The following is a 23657-nucleotide window of genomic DNA, read 5'->3' on the forward strand; positions in this document are numbered from 1 at the left end:
ATTGCAAGAAGGTTCATGGTCAAGCAGTTTGTCTGCTGCCACTTGAAATTGCAAGAAGATTTGTGATTACCTTGACATATTCCTTACTTTGATGAACTAAGAGAACTGAGACAGCTCCAATAGCTATGGCAAAGTATTTGCAAAGGCTGGAAAAGAAAGTTGCAACTGTTAAGACATCAAGGATTGCATGAGCTTGCCTACAGCAACATTTTTGGGGCTTATAGACCCAATAGAAGAGTCAAAACCATTTTAGTTTTCATGATAAATCTTAGAAAGAGATGCTGTACTAACCTCCCACAACAGAAAGAAAACACATTGTCTTTTAATGCTGTCTCTGAATCAGGTAAACCGCTCTTAGCTGCAATGTGTGCCAAGACTGATGAACCCCAATCTTCATGTTGTGATAGAGCAAACAAAGCATTATCAAGAGTATATCGACAGTCCACAGAGCTTTTTTCCCACAAATTTCTCTTCTCTGACATAAAAGAAAATCCAAATTCAAGTGGTTTCACCCAACAACCGTGTCCCCTACATGCAGCCATGATGATTCCATTCTTATGCGTGTGATAAACATTAGCTTTGCTCATGAGACCATCAATGGACTGTAATAGCTGTTGGCCCGACTTTGATTCTTTCATGTTGCTGACAGTTAAACAAGGAACACCCATGACTCCAAGGATCAGATTGTCTTCTACTACCAAAGCCAAACCGATCTGTAAATCAGACATTGTTTGTTATTGCATTGAACTCAAGCTGCTTCTCACTTGAACCTTTCCTATCTTCATTTTTTTAAATGTCCTAAAGCTAAACCAACTTTGCGCAGTCATCTTTCTTTTTTTGTAAATACAAGTGCAAATAAGCAAAAATAGCATGTACAGATGAAGGAATGAAACTAAACAACAAGCAACTCTCTTTCTATTACTCAATGAACACAATGAACAAGCAAAGGAAAAAGCACTAATGATGCACAGATGCAGGGATTACATGAATGTATAGACCCAAACATGGATGCAACTCTTGATGCATCAAATGTGCATGAAATTAGAGACTAAATAGGGCTCCCAAGGACCAATGTAGGTGTGCCCAAAATGGCGCTCGACACACTATTCAACAAGAAACAAAACTTGAGTTTCTCTTACAAGAAGATAAAGGCATTAAATATAAGTATGAACAAAAACTCTTTAAACTCTTTTCTGGTTCCTCTAAGCATAGCCTATCAGATAGTGCTAGAAGTCTCTATTGAGTAGCGAAGAAAATCTTGGCAGCTAAGTTTAATTACTTTTGCTCTGCTGTATAAAATAATTTAGCCTTTTTGGGATAAATAAGTACAGCATAAATTGGGTCCCTGACCCATAAGACATCTTGAACCTGCAAGCTAGCAGTAACGGATTTTTGGGACAATGAAGGCCTTTCACACAATGGTTCTCAAACTGGCTGGGATTTTAGACCCCGTCGTAAGTTCCCATGTTCTACTGGCATCACAGCTTATAGTTGGTGTTTATTGGGCCTTGGTTGGCCAAGACCAAATCATGCACCAGCTCATGCCTCCACGACGCCTAGGCAAGGACACCCATCACAATCTGACACTTATCTATGGTATTGCTCACATTCTCAAGCTGACATCCTTCAATGCTTTTTGAGCCAGCTTGCACTTGAATTATCACAACATTTTCCCACCTATGTAGCTTGAGGTCATAGGTTCTCTCTGAAAAGAAAAGTCCTAGTACTCTGATTGCAAAGTCCAATTGTCTGAAAGGGCACACTCCCTGATGTAGTCAAAGAAAACTTCAAGGCTCACTTTGCTTTCTTTTTGGTTTAAAAGGAAAGAAATGTCTGTTAATGAACACCATAGGAAAATACATTTTTTTCCTAGAGAAAATAAAATTCTAATAATGACACCTCGGAGAAAGGATCCACAATACAAAGAAGGCTTTGTAAAGATTGCGAGATGTAGCCATGCCATTGACCTTTAGGATGTTTCCACTGCAGAGACTCTTCCTAGGATTCAGACAAAGATCATCCATATGCTCCACAGAAGATGGGAAAGGCTGCAGGGTGATTCTGAACAGATGAGGAGAAGAGACTGTTTCATGTAGCAATAGGAATCTAACACCTCTTTTCACCCGCCTTCTCATATAGTTCTGGCACTACAGCCCACCAGATTGGTTATTCACTCGACCATTGTATTTATGACGCACTTAGTTGCTCCAAACGAATGAAGCAATGAAACCAGCAATCAACTCCCATCTATGACAGTGCACCTCAGTCCACTATGCCTGCAAGTAATTTGGAGTAGGGATCATGCTCAAATCTTGACCAATGATGAGGAAAGAGTGGCTCCCTTGGAAATTTTCATACCCACATTTATGAAAATACTCTCCCCAAGTCAAAAATACAAAGTACAAAATAAGCATCGCATAGGACTAAAAGATACATAATCAATGAAGTCCAATAGAAGGACCAAGTAAACAACCCATCCGATTAGCTAGAGCTATAATGCCAGACCATATGTGACTCAAACTGGAAGAAGGTGCCAAAGTCCCGAGTATGAATAAACACCTCTCTCCTCCTCATGTGCTTAGAGCCACCCTGCACTCCCTCTTATCTCCCACAATGTGCATGCATAATCTCTATTCAGCTTCTGAAAATAATCTCTGCAATCGGAATGTCTTGCAATTCAATGGCATGATTGCATCTCATTGTCTACATGTACCAAGCAATGATGCTAGCAATCAACTCTCATCTGTGGCAATGACCCTCGATCGACTCTTCCTATGAGAAATTTGGAGTAGAAACTATGCTCAAGTGCCAAGCGACAATGAGAAAGGGGGGGATTCCTCTAAAACCCTCATATCAACCATAGTTGCACTCGTACGTAGTACGAACTGGTTCGTACTATACGATTCGTACTGTACCATACGAATTCGTACCAAAAAACAATCACTTTTTTTTGGGGTTTTTTTTTGGGTGTGGTTGTTGTTGTTGGTGGTGGTTTGGGTTGTTGACTGTTGTTGTTGTTGTGGTGGTGATTTTGTAGCCTTGATCGATCAACCAAGAAAGGGGGTGGAAGCTTGATTAGACTCCTCATACATGTTTTGTTATGATTTATCCTAGAGCCAAAGGCCATACATAAGGTATTCAAGCAGTTCCAAACGTTTCTAATTGATGTCCCATCATTTTTCACAATATGTTAGTGTCATCAATAAATAAATTCAGCACCATTTGAGAATCAAGTAGCTTAATCCTATTGATTTTACCTTTGTTCACAACTCATTTTACACCACCCAACCCAAAGCATTAGTACACATTGCTAATAAAACTAGGCCAGAGGATAGCTTGGCCTAATGTACCTTCTGAGAGTACACGAATTAGTGAATGTACCATCGGTAGCTACTTTAGCCTTAGCAATGCCAAACACAACCATAACAAAATTCATAAATCTTTTACCAAAACCTTTGGTGGTTTGTTTGGTAACTGTTGGTCTCACAGGTCATTTTGGCCTCTTGTAGACGTTAATAAAGCATCCCATGTCATTTCATCTCTCTCATGTCATTTAATAATGCAGAATGGATAGATGTGGCAAAAAAGAACAAAGGAATGCATGACAACAAAGTGGAAGTCATGAATGCCACCTTGGAAGAAGAGGCAAAAAGACGGGCACACGCACTCCACGTAAGAGTGGTTGGACTAGACGAGAAAAGCTCCCCAATTGAAGATACTACAGCTCTTGCCACCAAAATTGGAGCTACAAATGTACCCATCATTGGGGCTTGGCGAGTCGGGAAGGCTGACACAAAAACAAAAGTCCTCATCTTGAAGTTTGGAGACCTGGAAAAGAAGAGAGCCTTCCTCTCTAAGAGGATCGCTCTCAAAGGAGAAAAGATCTACCTAGATGAAGACCTCACCCCAGCCCAGTTAGCCCACAGGAGGGAAAATATGCCACGTGTTCTAGAGGCACGGAAAGCAGGTAAATGGGCTGTATACAGAGATGGAAGAGTCATCATCACAGAGAAAAGGACGGCATGACGGTGCGCAGCCTATGAGACCCTGAAGTTCACACTGTGGAATTGCAATGGCTCCCTTAAGACAGATGTAGGTTATTTTGAGGATACTTTCAAAGGCATAGACATTGCTATGTATACTGAGACACATCAATGTAAAGACAGCCATTTACCTGATGTATATGGATATAGATGGAAAAGTGTATATCGCCCTCAGCCTAGACGGCCTGGAGGGACGAGGGGACCAAGAGGTGTGGAAATTCTATTTAGAGAAGAGCTCCGAGATACAGTCCAAGTGGTACATAGAGATGTAGAGGCAAAATACATGTGGATCAGGTTACGTACAAGCAGAACTCGAGACATGTATATTGCCATATGCTATTTTCCCCTTGCATACTCTAAGTTTGCCCCTAAAGAGGCATCCCCGTATACACCACTATATGAGGACATAATGGGATACATGAGAATTGGGGATGTTCTACTAGTAGGATACTTTAATGCACGCACAGGAAACAACCAATCTGCTTTCTTTGACACTAGTGATGAGATGTTCAAAGATATTGCATTAGATGAAGTGGGATTAGTTAGATCAGCCCAAGATAGAGAGATAACAGAATATGGAACACACCTACTGGCACTGGGAAGTGCACATGGTTTGGCCATCCTTAACGGGCTACCACAGTGGCCAAGGTCTAATGGCTTCACATGTTGGAATAACAAGAAAGGGTCAAGCACAATGGACTATTTGATTGGATCACCCAACTTGCTACCTGACATAAAAAGTTTTGAAATCTCAGACACACCAATTGGATTAGTAGCAGACCATGCTATTCTAGCTTTCACAATGCAATATGGGCATATACATGAAGCACAGTCACACATACCAAAATTACCACGCTATGATTTTGTGGAAGCGACCTCACACATATACAGCATTACTGTGCGAGATGCATTGAGGGAGCTAGACACACAGGCCTCTCTGGATAAGTTTACAGGACAGTTGGCCGAGATAATACACACTTCAGCAGCATACGCTTTCCCACACACTACACCGTCAGATAAACCTCCACGAGGTAATGCTCCACAGAATGGCTGGTATGATGATGAGTGCAGAGAGACACGAGCACGTTTTCAGCGAGAGCTGGCACTTGGCATATGCACACATAAGCATGCTCGAACACTCTTCAGACGGTTGGTACGCAAAAAGAAGCAGGAATACCTAAGCAAACTAGAAACAGAAATGTATTCCATGTTCTTGGGGCAGGACAGCAAGAGAGCATGGAAAAAGATGCACGAGAACCAGCCACCCCTACAAATTACTAGACCGGATGATTGGCATGGATATGCTTGCACACTCTATGATATTCCTGGCCAAGAGCCTATGCCACTCCCCTCAACCTCAAGACCAGAAAATTGCAGATTTTTCACAGAAAAAAAAGTGAGGAATGCCATATGGAAACTGAAAAATGGAAGAGCCCAAGACCATGAGGGTTTAGTGGCTGAACACTTCACGCATGCCTGTGATATTCTGGCACCAACACTGGCTCACATCTTTAACAGGGCAGTTTGTGAGTTATTTCCAACCTGTTGGTCAGACCATATTATTGTGCCGCTCTTTAAGAGTGGAGACCCTGCGCTACCTAGTAACTACCGAACTATCATGATTGGACACATGCTGGCCAAGATATATGGCTCTATCGTGGAACAAGCATTGAGTGAATGGGCCGAGATGCATGGCCTGAGGTCAAAAGGCCAGGCTGGCTTCAGGAGGGGATATACAACTCTAGACCATATCTTTACATTGAGGGCAATCATTGAAGAAGGCAAGGCATTCAAGAAAAAGATCTATTGCTATTTTGTGGACTTTCGCAAGGCCTTTGACACAGTGCCACGTGCTAGACTCATGAAAAGAATACAAAACATTGATGTGCCCGTAGAGATACAGTGGAGTATCTATGCCTTGTATGAGACAGTGACAGGCAGAGTACAAATACCTGAGGGCATCTCAGATACAGTCAATAGCACCATTGGGGTGAAACAAGGCTGTCCACTTTCACCGACACTTTTTGGGCTGTATATAGATGAAATTTCAGAATATGTGGATAGGACGGGTGGGGCCGGAGCTAGCCTAGCTGGAGTGTTGATACCATTACTGCTTTATGCCGATGATATTGTACTTATATCTGACTCACCTGAGGGACTAAATAGACACTTGGATACATTATCAGCTTTTTGTAGAGATAGAGATCTTAAGGTGAACCTTGGGAAAACTAAAGTTATGGTGTTTAACACTTCAGCTGCTTGGGTGACAAGAGCTGAGCACCAGTTTACTTTTGACGGAGAGCTAGTGGAGATGGTTAGGCAGTATGTTTATTTGGGGGTCACATTGAAGGGACCACAGTTCTCTTGGAGAGAGACATCAGAGGCTCGTTTGGCAAAAGCATATGCAGCCTTAGGTGCATTGGAGAGGCAATGTGCTCACATACAATTTCATGAGCCGCGCACCAAACTGTGGCTTTTTGACACCCTGGTTACACCCACACTCCTATATGGGGTAGCTATTTAGGGTCCAAGTCTCTTTCACACGAGGAGACAGCCTTTGGGAGACCAGGATGGACCAGAGAAGGAATACTATGATGGATGGGAGCATATGGAAAGACCACTGGTCATGATGATCTCACGCATGACACGAGCGAAGAGCTTGACCCCACATGAGATTATCAGAGCTGAGTTAGGAGTATCACCCATGGTGGCTGAGGCCTTGGTTCAGGCAGTGACTTTCATACATAGACTATGGGAGCTCCCCCAAGATAGATACCCACAGCTAGCCCTGGCCTGTTCTAGACAACTAGCAACAGACGGTGACAGACACTGTTGGTATGCTCAGATGAGTACATGGATGTGTCTACATGGGCTGCAGATTGACAGACTACCCCCCTTCGACTATAGCCTGGATTGCTCTACACTTGACCTAAGCTGACCTAAGCCGATCAGAGCTAAACCATGTGATCAGAGCAGACATACTGAAGTTAGATACGGAGAAGACCTGGATCCGACCCCCCTCATCCCATGGCACGAGGATGGCACACTACCAGACCCACTTCCTCCAGGTATCTGAGGATGGTTTCATCACCCGACCCAATTACATGGACACACAGCTACCTCATGGACTACGCACAGTTATTGGTCAGATTCGCACCTCATCCCACCACCTGAGGATTGAGACAGGCAAATGGGAGGGTATACAGACAGAAGAACGCATATGCCCACTATGCGACAGAGAGCCAGAGACAGAGGAAAACTACATCTGCCGATGCACTGTATATTATGACACACAAGGTAGATACCACTGTCTGTTTCGAGAGGGTTTTGGACCCCTGAGACGGATCATGCAGTTTGAGGATCAGAGATGCTTGGGATTGTTCCTCTTAGAGCTCTAGAGGCGCAGAGCAACAATTCTACGGAGTAGGAGGCCCCCATAGCTCGGCTCATATAGACAGAGAGCAGTCACTGACTTTTTCATTGATACACAACAGAGTATGGCAGATACCACTACCACTGCCACACAGCCTACAGGAGTACATCATCATTGGACCTCATCTTCTGTAGGTGTCCCTTTGGATAGAGCAGTGGCACTTAGCCGGTCTAGGCACCCACATCCACCCGGACAAAGGCCTAGACATCCACACCACAGACAATTTAAAGCCATCATTGAGCACCACAGGAGACAGATGCCGAGACGCCTCAGCCATGCAGAGATACACCTCCCTAGAGAACAGACATATCATTGATGGAGAGTTTTCCTTTCTCTACTCTCACTTTCAGATCACTGACATGTTTCCCTTTTATAGGACACTATTGCATTTCCTTTTCAGTCTTATAGGCATGTTTTTCATCTTTTTTCTTGTTCCAGATGAGAAACGCACCATCATTGTATGTACTGCTTTGGTCTCATAGGCCACATTGGCCTTTTAGAGACGTTAATATACTCTCTCTCTCTCTCTCTCTCTCTCTCTCTCTCTCTCTCTCTCTCTCAACCTTCTCTCTCTCAAGCATACATGCCTCTTATTTGTATGATCATTCATGTATGATGTATCCACTCCTATGTATGTACTTGTAAGTTGTAGCACATGTTGCGCATGCGGCATATGCCATAGAGGTTTTGGCATGTTACCCTCAAGTATTCATCTTATATACTCCAATAGCATTGCTATTTAGACTTTAAACATCTGTTCTATCATCTATAGTTCAAAATAATGAAGATAATTTTTTTTTTCGTACTAATATCATACTGTATCTTATAAAATCTTAAGGTACCATTTAGTACCATATTTTATCGTACCGTACCATACCGTACTTTTCGTACCTGACAACTATGATATCAACATGTTGGGCCTCTATTCATGAGCCAAGCTACTACCTCCCAAGTTACTGTCATTGTCTCAAGTGTCCAAATATCCTAGGTCCCAAGGCAATCCTGCATGCAATGTCTTTCAGACTCACCTAGTTGTCTACAACTCACCCAAGCTACAACAAGCCTACCATAGCCACAAGCCATGTGCCCATCATGAAACTCCTATGGGTTGCTAACCATAGGAAGAGTGAAATCTTCCTAGGTCTAGAGCTATCATCCAATCTCCTCTAAAAGTTGGTCAAGAAAGGTGCATAAATGCCTTGTCTATACCAACGTTGTGTAGCCGGTGGCTCCACTCTGATCCTGCTCATTTGTATCCCTCCTCCCTAGCCTGGTATTGTAACCAAAGAAGTCCATGTTGCAACAAGGAATGGACCTTTTCAAACCCACTCTACTACATTCCCTTCTAATCTCTGTAAGAGCCTTCTCTAACAAGCCTAGTGTCTCCATCCCCCCATCTTACAAGTAGTTGGATCTAGGTCAAGGATCTAGATCAAATGTACCATGTCCTATCACAGTGAACCACTACTTTGATCCTCTGTCAAGAACTCTGCCTAGTCCTGGTCCTCTAGTAAGCCAGCTATCCTCCTCCACTGTAAAGGCAAATACTCTCTCTCTCTCTCTTTTTTTTTCGTAAAAGGTAATTGTATTAATTACGAAAAAAATACAAGATTACTGGATTACAAGATACATGATGACACTAAGCCATCAGGTGAAGAGGTTCTTTCTCTCTCTCTCTCTCTCTCTTTCTGATTACAAGAGACACGAGGACCCTAGGCCAACGTGTGGGAAATCCCCGTAGTAATGCACTAAAAAGGTTACACCAATCATGGCAACGACCCAGAGGCAATTGCCATATGCCAAGGATGCAAATCCTCCCGAGGGAGCAAGTCGGAGTGTCGGATGAGATCTAGCTGCCAATGCAAGAGCCCTTTAAGCCTGGCAATATGGCGCGGTACATTAGAGGCCGAATCAAAGAGAAAAGCATTGAGCGTGGTCCAAATGTGCCAGCATCCCCAGTATCTGAAAAAGTGAAATAAGATCTTCATATGCAACTGTGGCGGTGTGGGATACTTCGGGCGCACAAAAACCCAGTCGAAAGGAGTTAGTGAGGACCCCACCACAGCGCGCCAAATGTGCGACAAGAGTGACCAGATATTCTTGGCGAGCGGGCAAGAAAGAAAACGATGTCGGGCCGATTCCGCAGTTGTGGTACAGAAGAAACAATTGCCATTCGAGATGCGACGCTTGGCAAGGGCCGAGGCAAGAGGAAGACCACCAATCATTACCCGCCAAAGAAAGACCTTGCATTTGAAAGGTGCCTTATTCAGCCAGCCCTCCATCAGCGTTGTCTGCCACCATGACAGCGATTTCCGCAGTCCCCAAACAGTATTAGCTTTCTCACCCAGCCATTGGTGATCTTGAATGAGAAGATGATACACCTGATTAGTAGAGGCCTTTTCCAGACTCAACCGGCCTGCAAGGTCCCAGTCCTGCCAAGGGCGATCCACAGCCAGGGCAGGAAAGGGTTGCCTACCCTGAAGCTCCGACGAAAGCTTCCCCCATAAATCACGGTATCCGTGCGGGATCTTGAAAAGTCGCCTAGCAGTCCGAAACGATACGAGGACATTGCGAGTGGCAAGGGTAGCATCCGCAACCGACGTCACACCTAAACGGGCCATGCGGTTAAATCTCAGTCTGAGCTGATGTTTATCTTCCCATGAAAGTAGTCTCGATACTGCCAACAATTCCAGCTGAAAGGAGTTAGTCTGCAAGCGGTCCCCTACCGGATGCCAACGGGCCTTTTGGAGCACCACTTTCCAAGAGCCGACCAAGTGCAGTAACAAAGAGGAAGAGGGACTGGAGAAACGAGAGTCAGCATTAAGGACATGCCACCAGGAGGCCCGAAGCCGGGTGTTACCATGGCGGAGCCCGCTGTCCTCAAGAAAATAACGGGCTATGATGGTCCATGGGTGATGATCCACACACATGGCACGAAAAAGGGACCAACGGAGAGCGAGCATATGAGTTTCTGCATCCAAAATAGCTCTACCACCCATGCGCTTAGGGGTACATGTATGTGACCATGAAATCCACGAAATGCCTGCCTGCAACAGTGAATCCTTCTTCCATAGCATGAAACGGATGGGATGAGTGAGAGCCTTCAAAGTAGTAGGCGTCCATGGCAACAATGGCAGGAAATACGTTAGCATTGGTAGCATAATTGTCTGAGCCACTTTGAGGCGGACATGGAATGGCCACGCTTGCGACTTCCAATACATTAACTTCGCCGCCAGTTTTTGTGAAATCCACTCCAGCAGGTCCTTTGGCCGTACATCCACCCCCAATGGGTATCCAAGATGCCTGACAATGGAGCCACGGGAAACCACCTGGCCTTGCCAGCCTAATGACTGTAAATCAGGCTCCGTGCAACTGAGAATGGCTGACTTAAAGGCATTGATGCGAAGCCCAGAGGCCTGACCAAAAAGCGTCCAAACATCTAATGCCTTTCGAATGTTGTCCCTGTCCGCCTGCAAAATCATAAAGGTGTCATCAGGCAAAGATTGGCTAATGAAGTGCTGGCCCAAAGGAAGAGACAACCCTGCCAGCTGAGCAGAAGCTGCCATGGAGGATAACATTGAAAGGACCGGGTGAGTTGCCAGGGCAAAGAAGAGAGGACTCAAAGGACAACCCTGTCTGACCGAGCGTGCAAGGACAAATGGCTCTGTAACCCCACCATTGAGCATAACTCTGGAGGAAGCCGCAGCACTAATGGTGTAGATCAATCGAGACATCCGGGTACCAAAGCCCATAGCAGACATGAGATCTGCAATGAAAGACCAGTCCACATAATCAAACGCCTTTTCCAAGTCCAATTGAATCAATACCACTTCCTGACCGGAGTGCCGCGCATAGTCAATAGCCATTTGCACATTTAAGATATTATGCAGAATGTTGCGGCCCTTAATGAAACCATATTGGAGAGGATGCACAATAGCGGGAAGGTACTTGTGAAGCCGATTCGCCAGCACTTTGGAGTAGATTTTATACATGGAGCCCGTCAAAGAGATTGGTCTCCAGTGTTGCAGCTTTGACGGCGAAGGGACCTTTGGAATCAGTTTGATAAGGCCTTCTTTCCATGAGGAGGGCATGACCCCTGTTTCCCAAACCTGCTGAAACATGACCACCAATGGCTTCACCAACTGCATGGCCGAGTTCTGAAAGAATTCATTAGTGAGACCATCCCAGCCAGGACTTTTATCCTTAGGCAGGTGCAACAAAACATCCATAACCTCCTCCTCGCAAATATCCGCCTCCAAAGTGGCTTGCATATCAAATGGAACCTGCTGGCGGACCAGATGATAGAAGACCAAGCGGGCATGCGTAACCTGGCTAGAAGGCAAGGGAGAAGAACCAAGAAGTTCCATAAAATAATTTCTGCACATATTGACAATGGTCTGCGGATCAGTGACCATGCGACCTTCCGAATCCTGGAGTCTGGTCATATTGTCGCGAGCCGGAGACGCATGCAAGGCGCGAAAGAACTTATGAGACTGGCAGGCACTATCTTGCAATGTGTCAGTCAAGTTATGCAGCTTGGCCTGCTGATAAGATTTCAACTGAAACACTTGAAGAAGATGGGCCAAACGCCTCTCCAGTGACAGCAGAAAATCATCATCTGGGGAATCCAGGAGCAAGGAACGGACCAAAGCCAGTAAGTCCTCTGCGGCAGATCGACGTCGGCGACAAAGCGAGGCATGATGGATCCCATACTGCCGAGCAACCCGCTGCACATTAGAGAGCAACCATGCAAATGAAGGCAAGCCCTCAAAGGCGAAGTCCAATAAGAACCTCTCAATCAATTGCTGCATATAGCCCTGAAAAATTGAATGCTTCAAATAAGAGGAGTTGAAACGTAAAGGGAGCCTATCCAGCAACTGCATAAAAGGTGCATAGATTGTGCCCGCATCTCAAGCTGGAGGGGGAAATGGTCCGACAACGCATACTGCTGCAAGACCTTCATTTCCAGCATCTCGGGAAGAAAATCATCCCCCTGCATGATATACATTCTGTCCAGCCGCGACCAAGTAGTTGCATATTGTGCGGAATGAAAAGTAAACCCTGAAAAAGAAGGGTGAAGCCACGACCAAAGATCTTGCTTAAGTACGTGCAAAGCAAAGGAATTCCATACCCGGCTTTCCGGCGCATCCATTACCGAATGCCCTGAAGTGGACTGAGAAGAGTGAACACACATATTGAAATCTCCCATCAAAAACCCCCTTCGGCCAAGTGACATGGAGGCCTGCAAAGTGAACCAAAGATCCCGCCGGGATGCAGGATCATTCGGAGCATAGAGGCCCAATAACCATAAAATCTCTCCTTCAAATAAGACTTCGATTACCAGAAAGCGGCCCTGCACATCATTTTTAACAAGGACAGGCTGGTATTTCTCATGGGCAATCATCAGCACGCCCGAATAGTGCGTAGCATGGATCCCTGCATAAAACAGACGGAATCCATGACAATCCACAACTTTTCCTGCTTCATCGTGACTTTTGTCCTCAACTGCACACAATACATCCCACTGGTTCTCATGCAAGACGGTCCACATGGCATGTTGCTTATGGCGAGAGCAAATGCCTCGCACATTCCACGTGGCTATCTTCATATATCTTCAAAAAAGGAAGTCAGGAACGAGGCGCCTGTTGCCTCGATTTCACCTTTTCCGCGAGAGCATCCAGGACGCCCTCATCCAGAAAATCAGCCAATACTGCAAACGAATTCTGGCGACCTGCTTTAGAGGTAGAAGGGAAATCCACTGCCTGGGGAGTGGGGCGGGGATAATGCCGATCCCAGGGTGTAATCACATTACCTTTGGTATCAAACGCCAGCTTGGCAGGGGGGCCTTTGGGGCCGTCGGTATAGACTTTCCTTGGAGACTGATTACGGGGGGCAGACGGGGCCGTAGTACGCGCAGCCTGCTGTGAAGTGACCATTTCTTTCCTGCGCGTATACGTGCGCACGGAATCCTGGGAAGCAGTAGGCCCAGGATCCGCCAGGCCTGCATCCAACTTTTTACCTTTTTTGGGACGTGCCTCAATCCAGTCAGTGCGACGGGAATCCAAACCCAGGACCTGTTGTTTGCCTTTATCCATGACATGAGGTGACTGAAGGGCTTCCTGGGGCGGGGCATCAAGCACCATGTCATCCTTGGGCAGCACAACCTGCACATCCGCCGAAGACGGTTGCCTTTCAGGGCATTCAGCCATGAAATGCCCCAATTTACCACATGAAAAGCAGTGTCCCGCAAAGTTGCCCCATTTCAAGTGAAAATGCAAAGGATGCATGCCTGAACAATTGAGGCGAAGCCACACGGGCCTTTTCCTGGCCGTGTCCCATAACATGCATAAACGGTTGTGGTTCATTGCCCTGAGGCTTGGGGGAACCAGCACTGTTCCCACAACCGCCATCGCATCCTTCAACATTGGCCAATAGACCGCCGGACAATTTTCCACTTCCACCCACACCGGGTATTCTCGTTGAAGCAGACGCTGGAAGTCGGCCATGGGGCGCCATGATACAACATGGACCAGGCGGCGATCAAAGAATAGTGGCAACTTGGACAGGAGCTCAGCTCGATGCGTTTCCGATTTCAACAGCACCTCATAAAAGCCGCGAGGTCCAAGGAAGATCTCCTCAACACACTCCCCTTGCAATAAATGGTGCATCCACTGGCGAATATGCGACAGCACTGGGATCCTGCTAGTGAAGAAAAGTATAACTGCACGGTTATAAAACACCGAGAAGGATCGCAAGACTGATTTGGGGTCCACCGTGGCTTCCAGCACATCATCCGTTCCCGCATCAGAAAAAGATTCATTATTATGCTGGGCATAATCGCCAAGCAGAGTATTGGCAAAGTCCAGCAAATGCTCCCAGTCAATTTCCTGCGAATCCACAAGATCAGAGGCCACTTGCGCATAGGAACGTTCCTGAGGACCCATTGGCTCATCAGAAGTATGCTTGGAGCGTTTGCCGGCAGGCGGCAGTTCAGAACCCGGAGGCAGCTCCTCCGTGCATGGCACCATATCCTCCGGCTCCTCTGCATCGGAATCAGGGCCAAGGGTTGCCACCGTCCGGTCGAGAAAATCCATATCCAAGCCAGCCATACTGCTGTCTTCTCGCTCGCGCTCTCTCTCTCTTTTTTTTTCCGTAAAAGGTAATTGTATTAATTATGAAAAAAAATACAAGATGACTTGATTACAAGATACATGATGGCAATCTAAGCCATCATGCGAAAAGGTTCTAAGTACTACAAGTTACAATGTTATGGCAAGGATGCAGATGAAATTGCCATATGCCAGGGACGTAAGTCCTCCCTAGAGAGCAATCAGAATGCTGGAGAAAGATCCAACTGCCAATACAAGAGGCCCTTAAGCCTCGCAATATGCCGCTGAACATTATAGGCGGAGTCAAAAAGAAAAGCATTCCTAATGGTCCAGTTATGCCAACAGCCCCAATATCGAAGAAAATGATACATGAGCTTCATATGTGGCTGTGCAGGAGTGGGGAATTTGGGCTGCCCGAAAACCCAATCAAAGGGGCGCAGGGTGAATCCAACCACTCCTTGCCAAACAGCCGACAAAAATAACCAGACTTTCTTTGCGATGGGGCAAGAAATAAATCGGTGGCGGGCTGATTCCACAGCAGTGGTGCAAAAGAAACAATTGCCATTGGAGATTCGGCGCTTGGAAAGAGCCGACGCAAGCGGAAGACCACCAATCATCACTCTCCAAAGAAAGACTTTACATTTGAAGGGTGTCTTGTTCAACCAGCCCTCCATCACCGTTGCCCTCCACCATGACCGGGATTTACGTAATCCCCATAAAGCATTCGCTTTGGTAACTAGCCATTGATGATCTTTAATCAGAATATGATAAACTTGGTTAGCAGAAGCTTTGCTTAAAGTCAGCCGGCCTTGTAGGTCCCAATCCTGCCAGGGATGATCTGAAGCCAGGGCAGGAAAGGGTTGTCTGCTCTGGAGCATCCGCAAAAGCTGATCCCATAAAGGCCTATATCCCCGAGGGATCCTGAAAAGCCTCCTAGCTGTACGAAAAGATATAAGCACATTGCGACTGGCAAGGGTGGCATCTGCGACTGAAGACAAGCCCAAACGGGCCATCCGGTTGAATTGTGGTCTAAGCTCATGTTTACCTTCCCATGCAAGTAAACGCGAGACTGCCAGCAATTCCAATTGAAAAGAGTTAGTAGCCAAGCGATCCTCCGCTGGATGCCACTCTCTCTCTCTCTCTCTCTTTCTTTTTTTTTCGTAAAAGGTAATTGTATTAATTACGAAAAAAATACAAGATTACTTGATTACAAGATACATGATGACACAAAGCCATCATGTGAAGAGGTTTTCTCTTTCTTTCTCTCTCTCTTTTTTCTGATTACAAGATACACGAGGGCCCTAGGCCAACGTGTGGGGAATCCCCGTAGTAATGCACTAAAAAGGTTACATCAATCATGGCAACGACCCAGAGGCAATTGCCATATGCCACGGATGCAAATCCTCCCGAGGGAGCAAGTCGGAGTGTCGGATGAGATCTAGCTGTCAATGCAAGAGCCCTTTAAGCCTGGCAATATGTCGCGGTACATTAGAGGCCGAATCAAAGAGAAAAGCATTGCGCGTGGTCCAAATGTGCCAGCATCCCCAATATCTGAAAAAGTGAAATAAAATCTTCACATGCAACTGTGGCGGTGTGGGATACTTCGGGCGCACAAAAACCCAGTCGAAAGGAGTTAGCGAGGACCCCACCACCGCGCGCCAAATGTGCGACAAGAGTGACCAGATATTCTTGGCGAGCGGGCAAGAGAGAAAACGATGTCGGGCCGATTCCGCCGGTGTGGTACAGAAGAAACAATTGCCATTCGAGATGCGACGCTTGGCAAGGGCCGAGGCCAGAGGAAGACCACCAATCATCACCCGCCAAAGAAAAACCTTGCATTTGAAAGGTGTCTTATTTCGCCAGCCCTCCATCAGCGTTTTCTGCCACCATGACAGCGATTTCCGCAGTCCCCAAACAGTATTAGCTTTCTCACCCAGCCATTGGTGATCTTGAACGAGAAGATGATACACCTGATTAGTAGAGGCCTTTTCCAGACTCAGCCGGCCTGCAAGGTCCCAGTCCTGCCAGGGGTGTCTCTCTCTCTCTCTCTCTCTCTCTCTCTCTCTCTCTCTCTCTCTCTCTCTCTCTCTCTCTCTGTGTGCAAGTCCCGCAGACCTGCAAAATCAGGGAACCACCCGGGGTAACGGGTCAGACACCGGTGAGGCGTCAACGCGGCTGCAGCAGCCCTGCTCGTTGACGCAGAGCAGTCAACCACGGACGGAATGCTCTGCACCGGTCAAACGTGGACGGGGCAGGCGCAGGTTAGGGCGACGGCAGGGGGCGCGAGTCACAAGTCACGCGGGCAACGGCAGCAGGTCGCACAGAACAGGGCGACGTCAGGGGCCCTGGTCGATAGGTCAAACAGGCGGCAGCAGGGCACGACGCACAGGCGACGACCCCATCTCCATCTCTCTCTCTCTCTCTCTCTCTCTCTCTCTCTCTCTCTCTCTCTCTCTCTCTCTCTCTCTGCTAGTCACACAATCACACGGAGTAAGATGTCTCTTCTAGAAAAGAGACCTATCCAAGTCTGAGAGGTGCCTATAACAGTCCACTCAGGGGCACCACCTCTTTCACTTGCTATAATAACTCTAGCAACTGGAAGGCCATGAAGTCTCTGTCTCAAAGTCCCCTACGGTAACTCCTGAAAAGCAAACTACTCTCCCACTGTGGAAGAAACCTGTGTGAAGAATCTCCCCCAAGAAAGATAAGTCTTCTGTCCCAAGGTATGGCTGGGCCCTGATCTCAAATGGTTACTTTCTTGGCTGAATAGTTCCTACAGTGCTGAAAATCTCTCTGCCAATCAGCTCAAGTTAGTTGTGAAAGACTAATGCTTGACAGTTACTATTGGAACTTCATAGTTCAAATCAAGCAAAATTCAGACTAAACAGATCAATTTAAAGCTCTTATATGGTATGTTATTGACTGCCTATATCGCCTCGAAATCATTGTACAAAACCCACAAAAATTCAAGACCAAGCCCCAACCATCATATGGAAAGAAAATATCCCCACAAAAAGAACACATTAATATGAGACAGGTTAAAGCTTCAAAAACATGCATCTCCATATGCAAATAGTGACTATACCACGTACAAGGCATCTTCCCCTCTTAGGAATCCATGTGTTCCATCAATGGGATCAAGCACCTGTGTTACAAGAAAAAAAAAGGATTAAAAAGTATAGAGAGATACCAGCTTTCTTCTACCAGTGAATAATCACTTCAGAGACATCAGATCAGAGGGATTTCAAGGTGGCATGCAAAACTTAAAATCACAATAGCATCTATCTGCAACATTAATGCTGAATAGCTCTGAACAAACTCCAATGGAGAAGAGCCATTCTAAAGCAAACTGTTTCTCAACAGATGTGCACTACCTCACATCACACAGTATGGTGAGGCCTTTTAAAGAAACAACATATCTCTGTACTAATGTAGCCCATAACTATTTTGGCTAGCAATATACATCTATTAGACCCCGATAGGCAATAAACATGTATTGGAAGCATAGAAACTAGTAACTTCCAACTCAGTATGCTGTTTCCTGTCTCCCCCATAGTCAATCTGCTAATCCAAGAAAGAGGATATCTCAAATACATTATTGTTTCTACCCAGCAGAATTATCAATTTGAATAAGGATACTAACTGGGGATTCATGGACTGTATAATGTGCACTAAGACCTTTCCCCTGTTTGTAAAAGGCTTGGCCCTGAGGAATGCCAATTGTGCAGCAGAAAAGAAGGAATAATGAGAACCTATATCTGTGATCTTTCTTACTACAATGTTCCCCATAAGGCATGGTTATTCCATGATTCAAGCAGCCACAATAGACTGACATACAGTGGGTATTCAGCCCGACATTATGCATAAGCAGTAATAAGGGGAAAATGTGGAGACATTGAGTTACTTCAAAGTTCAACTGTGGGCACAGGGTATCAATGTGAGGTGTATATATGCAGAAGAAGACATAAGAATGACTACTGCAAAACCAAAGGCGTCTGTATCCTTCTGGTGTGCTCCATCAGAGCATTGATTACTTGGCAAAAGACTATAAGCCCAGGAACAGCTGGTTCTCCCTGGGTCTCAAATTGTTGAATCACAAGTTTGGTTCTATGTTATACAGGATGCTTCTATTAGCAACTTTGACAAAAATTCCTGTCCACGTCAATCTAATGCAAACTCCCTCAACCAGAAAAAACCATTCTCATACTGAAATTGTAAACTTCCTTTCAAAAAGCATTACCATTTTCTGGGAAAGTAAATCAAGTAACAACACTATAGACCTCATTTTGAAGCTCAGAAACATTACATCCTAATAAATAAACCAATGCTCCTGAGGATTCAATCATAAAAGGCAGATTATCAAATAGGAGATGAAGTTTCTTCTTGAACTGACAAAGAAACTGTCTTGTGCTACATTAGTATGCAGCATGTCTCTTTTGCAATAAGAAAAGACCTATACTTCTAATTCTCATTTTCCCAGAACACAAATTACAATCAGAGAAGTGCTCACCCAAAAAGCCCGCTTTTGCTTGCTTGACTGCATGTTCAAGATACGAGGCTGACCACCTCTATCTAATGCATCCAAGACAGATTGGGTGTTGATGGAACCAACTCGAGGAGATGCCACCTTAGAAACTGCTTCTACAACCTTGTCCACCAAGAGAGGTTCAGATTCTTCTTTGTCTCTCACTGTAAATTCCCTTCTCAGGTAACTAGCATCCTCCTCACCGATCAATGGGATATCTGGGAAAAGAATGCCAAGTTCTGCATATCATAAGAAATCATAACCTTGGTTACAAGACAGCAATCTATGAAAACTCTTTGATGTGGTACCACATTATAGTAAAGATTCAGTTAACTTGGTTATATGACAGCAATCTATGAACTGCTTTGATCTGATACAGCAATACAGCGGAGATACAGTTAACTTGCTAAAATAGAAATTGGGTAGGATATTTTACTTGAGACATTACAAAAGAAGTATTCATTCACTAAAAATCATTGCTTGGTGTCCTTTATGGGCGCAGGAGCTTAATTGTCTTACTTGTCATTGAAACATAAGCTAGAGATGTCTTTGTTCTTGTGTGAATGTGTAAGTCATTAGTATATGTTTGCACCCTCTTCAGAAAATACAGGATGCATCATCATTATCATAGTTTCTTGGAATTTTGAAAACAAGGACATGGAACCATGGTTTCAGAGTCACAAAACAGAGTTTCGGCCTGAGGCTGAAATGTTGAAACAAGGAAACAGATATTTATGTTGATTTCTAGGAATATATTAATATTAGACATGTATGAAGGGGTAAGAACATTTGTAACTTCGAACCTTTGCACCAAAAACACTTAAATTGCTCAACAATATAGAGTATAAATGCAACATTAGAAGGATTTGAAGAGCATACATGATACCACCAAAGAATATAAAATCACAATACATGAGTTTCAAAAACTTCCGATGTCAGAACTCAATATAAATGATTGCCATGAATGACGCCAAACACATAAATACATCTATTACACTTATCATGTTCCTCCTAAGTTCGAGACTCTCAAGTTATCTCAGCAAAATCCATCCATTTGAATCATCAAAGGTGGAGATACTGGAAAATCTTTGCTGTAAATCCTAATTTACAACAAAAATTAGGGCTTGACAGCCACATCAAGATGCGTGCTCAGAATGGAGGGCATAGGACTTGAATTCTAGTAGCTGAAATCAAAAATTTTTATGGAGATTCAAGAGGCCCAACCGGCCCATATCAAATTTGGGTCGTAATTTGTCTTTCAAGGAGGAGGGCAAAGGCCAATCTCCCTTATCCACGAGCACCTTTTACCTTCTAGTTGGAGAAGGATCTTTTCCCTGTGTGAACACCCATCAATGGGTGTGGTACTTAGTACCTTAGGACAGTGGTATCAAAGCCATACCTCTCAGTCGCCACCACACTGCTCACGAGCCACCTATGCCTCAGCTGCCCTCGAGTCTCAAAGTTGGTCCGCTGTTTACAGTATATTCTACTCATCAATCGCCATGTCAAACTGCACTTGATTGTCCCTCCCTGCACGCCAACAATTCACACCTTTGTGCTGAACCAACAAGTCCAGCCTGCCTCACACGTGCAGCCTGTCCACGTTCAGAATGACAGTCCCACACATTGTTGCTCATACCTGCAGCCATCACACCAGTCCCACACATTGTCGCTCATACCTGCAGCCATCACACCAGTCCCACACATTGCTGCTCATGCCTGTAGTTGCCAGGCATTCACAGTCCCACCACTGCCCCCGACAACCTGTGTGGTATCAGCCAGCAGCACCGTTCAACTCACTGACAGATTTGGTGCCAAAACGCAGCCCCGACAAGTACCCTCTGCCATGTCAAGTCCACCACATTTAAGACCCTAACAGCCTGTGCGAGTCTTTTGCTTGACAACTGACAATCAGCATATTAAATTATTATTCTTCTCCAGCCTTAATCAGCATTTATCCACATTAAATTACCTCCCATTCACGCACAACCCCTTCCCAAGAACAAAATTTCGTGGATTTTACAACAAACACCAATTTCCCCCAAATTGCTCAATTTTACACCAAAATTTGGGGCTTTTCACATTCGAGATCAAATTTCAACAATTAAATTTGGGGATATTGTGAAATTTTCACAAATTTATCAACATTGAGGGCCGAGGCCAATTACATCTTCCACATCAACTGGTTTGTCTTTACCCTTTGAGTTTGAGGGCTCAGCTGAGAGTGGAGTAGACAATGTGCAGTGTGAGAGCATGACACCCAATGCAATGATCTGAAGTGCAAGGTGCAAGTACAAAGTGCAACCCTTAAACCTTAGGGTTGTAAGAGGGTGTTCACACCAGAAGTGTGTGAAACACGATAAGTGCCTAAGACTGTGTAACATAGGCACATAAAATAAAGGGAATAAATCTGAGAGAAAAAACCTCTCGTACGGAGAGTAAAAAGTGCCCCAGTGTCCTACTGAAGACCACCAACACTCCTCTGTGAGCCAAGAGATGCAAGATGAGCCAAGAAAGAAAAATTTGCCACTAGTGGAGTGACGAGAATCATAATCACCAGCCCAATCAAAATCATTGTAAGCATGTAAGTGCAATGGTCCCCCCTTGCCATAAAGCAATCCAAGAGTCCTAGTACCCTACAAGTAACGGAAAACACGCTTGACAACTTGCCAATGTGACATGTGTAGCTGATGCATATATCTGCTCAGGGCTAAAACTGCCAATTGTATGTCCAGCCTAGTGTTGCATAGATAGATAAGGCATCCAATTGCTGGAGCATATGGTGGATATCAAACAACTCACTGTCATCATGCAATGACAACTTCAATCCAGGTTCCATTGGTGTACAAACTGGCTTGCAATCCTGTAAGCCAAACCTCTCAAGAAGTTTACCAATGTATCTTGACTGTGACAATCCAATGCCTCTAGCATCATGAATGAACTGAATGCCCAAGTAATAGTGCAAAGGCTCCAAATCTGACATCTCAAAAGTTTGCTGTAAATTTTATTTGAATGCTGAGATCTGATCAGCATGTGTCCCTGTAAGCAAAAGATTATCAACATATAGACATATGGCCACCAAGGATCTTACCTCTTTACATACGTGAAGGGTAGGCTCTCATGAGCTGTTTATGAACCCTTGGCTGAGTAAAAAGGTGGATATCTTTGCATACCAAGCTCGATGCGCTTGTTTCAAGCCATATAAAGCCTTTTTCAGCTTACAGACCAAATGTTCAGATCCTTCAACTACAAAACCAATGGGCTGCTGTACATACACTTCTTCTTGAAGTTCCCCATAAAAATGCAATCTTTATATTGAGCTAATGCACAGTCCATCCATAATGGGCAGCCAAAGCAACCATAGACCTAATGATAGTCATGCAAGAGGTAAGAGCAGATGTCTCCTCGTGGTCAATACCTTTCTTCTGTGCATAGCCCTTGGCCACAAACCTAGCTTTATATTTGTCAATAGATCCATCTGCATTCCTTTTCAGCTTATAGACCCATTTTGTTCCAGTAGCTTTCTTCCCAATAGGCAAAGGCACTAAATTCCATGTTTGATTCTTTATGATGGAATCAAACTCAGCTTGCATTGCTGCCATCCAATGCACACTATGTTGTGCATCCTCAAAACATTCAGGCTCCTCATCATCAACTATATGTGCTGCCATAACAAACTCCATTGTGTGCCATCATGCATACCGAGCTGCCTTCAAGTACGACCAGCAATAGGAACATCCAAATGATTATCTTTCATAGTCTGTAAATACCATCTAGGCATTTGTCTAGCCTCTTGACTGTGTAAAGCTCTTGCTGAATTTCAGATTCAGCATCTTGCTGAATATTCAGATCAGCCATGGGCTGACTTTCTGCATTACCCAATGGAGCACCTGGCTGAACATTAAGTTCACTTGCTGAAGCTCCAGCTATATCACCGAAAGAAATGGACAGCAACCCTTCAATTTTTCACAAAATCAATGACAATGCCTTCAAATTAGAATTACCCCAACATAGGAAAATCCTCACTCCCATCCCACACAATGGCAATTCCTATGAGAGGGAGGAGGTTGGGTGCAAGAGAGAATGGTATGAAAAAGAATGTTTGCAGTATGTTACTAGATTCTGCGGAGGATTTCCCAAGCATGTTAGCATCTCAATCATTAATGGCATTGGATTCCACAAGATGCCTCATATGTGTTATGATTGCAAAGGTAGTCTAAGCATAAGTGCTCTAATTTTTATAGCAAACTGGCAGCCAGATATGTGTCAAAACCAGCAAGGGATAATTCTAATTTTTCATCGAAAACCACATTCCTATTGACAAATACATTTTTAGAGACAGGATCATATAATCTATATCCTTTGCTCTCGCTGTTGTACCCCACAAAAATGCATTTGACAGCCTTGTTATCCAACTTCTTCCTAAGTACCTTGGGAATGTGTGCATATGTAAGACACCAAAAAGTATGAAAATGCCCAACAGAAGGTTTCCGCCTGTTCCAAGCCTCAAAAGGCGTGATATTCTTTAATGAATTGGTGGGGCATCT

The 23657-nt window shown here is 44.8% G+C and overlaps 1 protein-coding gene across 5 annotated transcripts in view; it reads right to left on the minus strand.

The window, feature by feature from the left end:
• The window catches only part of LOC148031092 (Inositol monophosphatase family protein), a 144800-nt gene that overhangs the window by 23722 nt on the left and 97421 nt on the right, over positions 1–23657 (minus strand). For 3 of the 5 annotated variants that reach the window (XR_015691977.1, XM_087685669.1, XM_087685671.1), the window contains exons 4-7: positions 19096–19349; positions 17671–17730; positions 292–713; positions 71–146 (exon numbers count right to left, since the gene is read on the minus strand). Coding sequence is in view for 4 of the 5 variants with exons in the window: in XM_087685669.1 (XP_087541795.1) it covers positions 71–146; positions 292–713; positions 17671–17730; positions 19096–19349 (812 nt within the window). In the remaining variant the exon portion in view is untranslated. The remainder of the gene's footprint in view (positions 1–70; positions 147–291; positions 714–17670; positions 17731–19095; positions 19350–23657) is intronic. The other 2 variants (XM_087685670.1, XM_087685672.1) reach the window with 2 other exon arrangements.

The sequence above is a fragment of the Lygodium microphyllum genome, chromosome 9, assembly GCF_053477565.2.
Source record: "Lygodium microphyllum isolate KBCC chromosome 9, Lygodium_microphyllum_v1.1.10, whole genome shotgun sequence".
NCBI classification, from domain to species: Eukaryota; Viridiplantae; Streptophyta; class Polypodiopsida; order Schizaeales; family Lygodiaceae; genus Lygodium; species Lygodium microphyllum.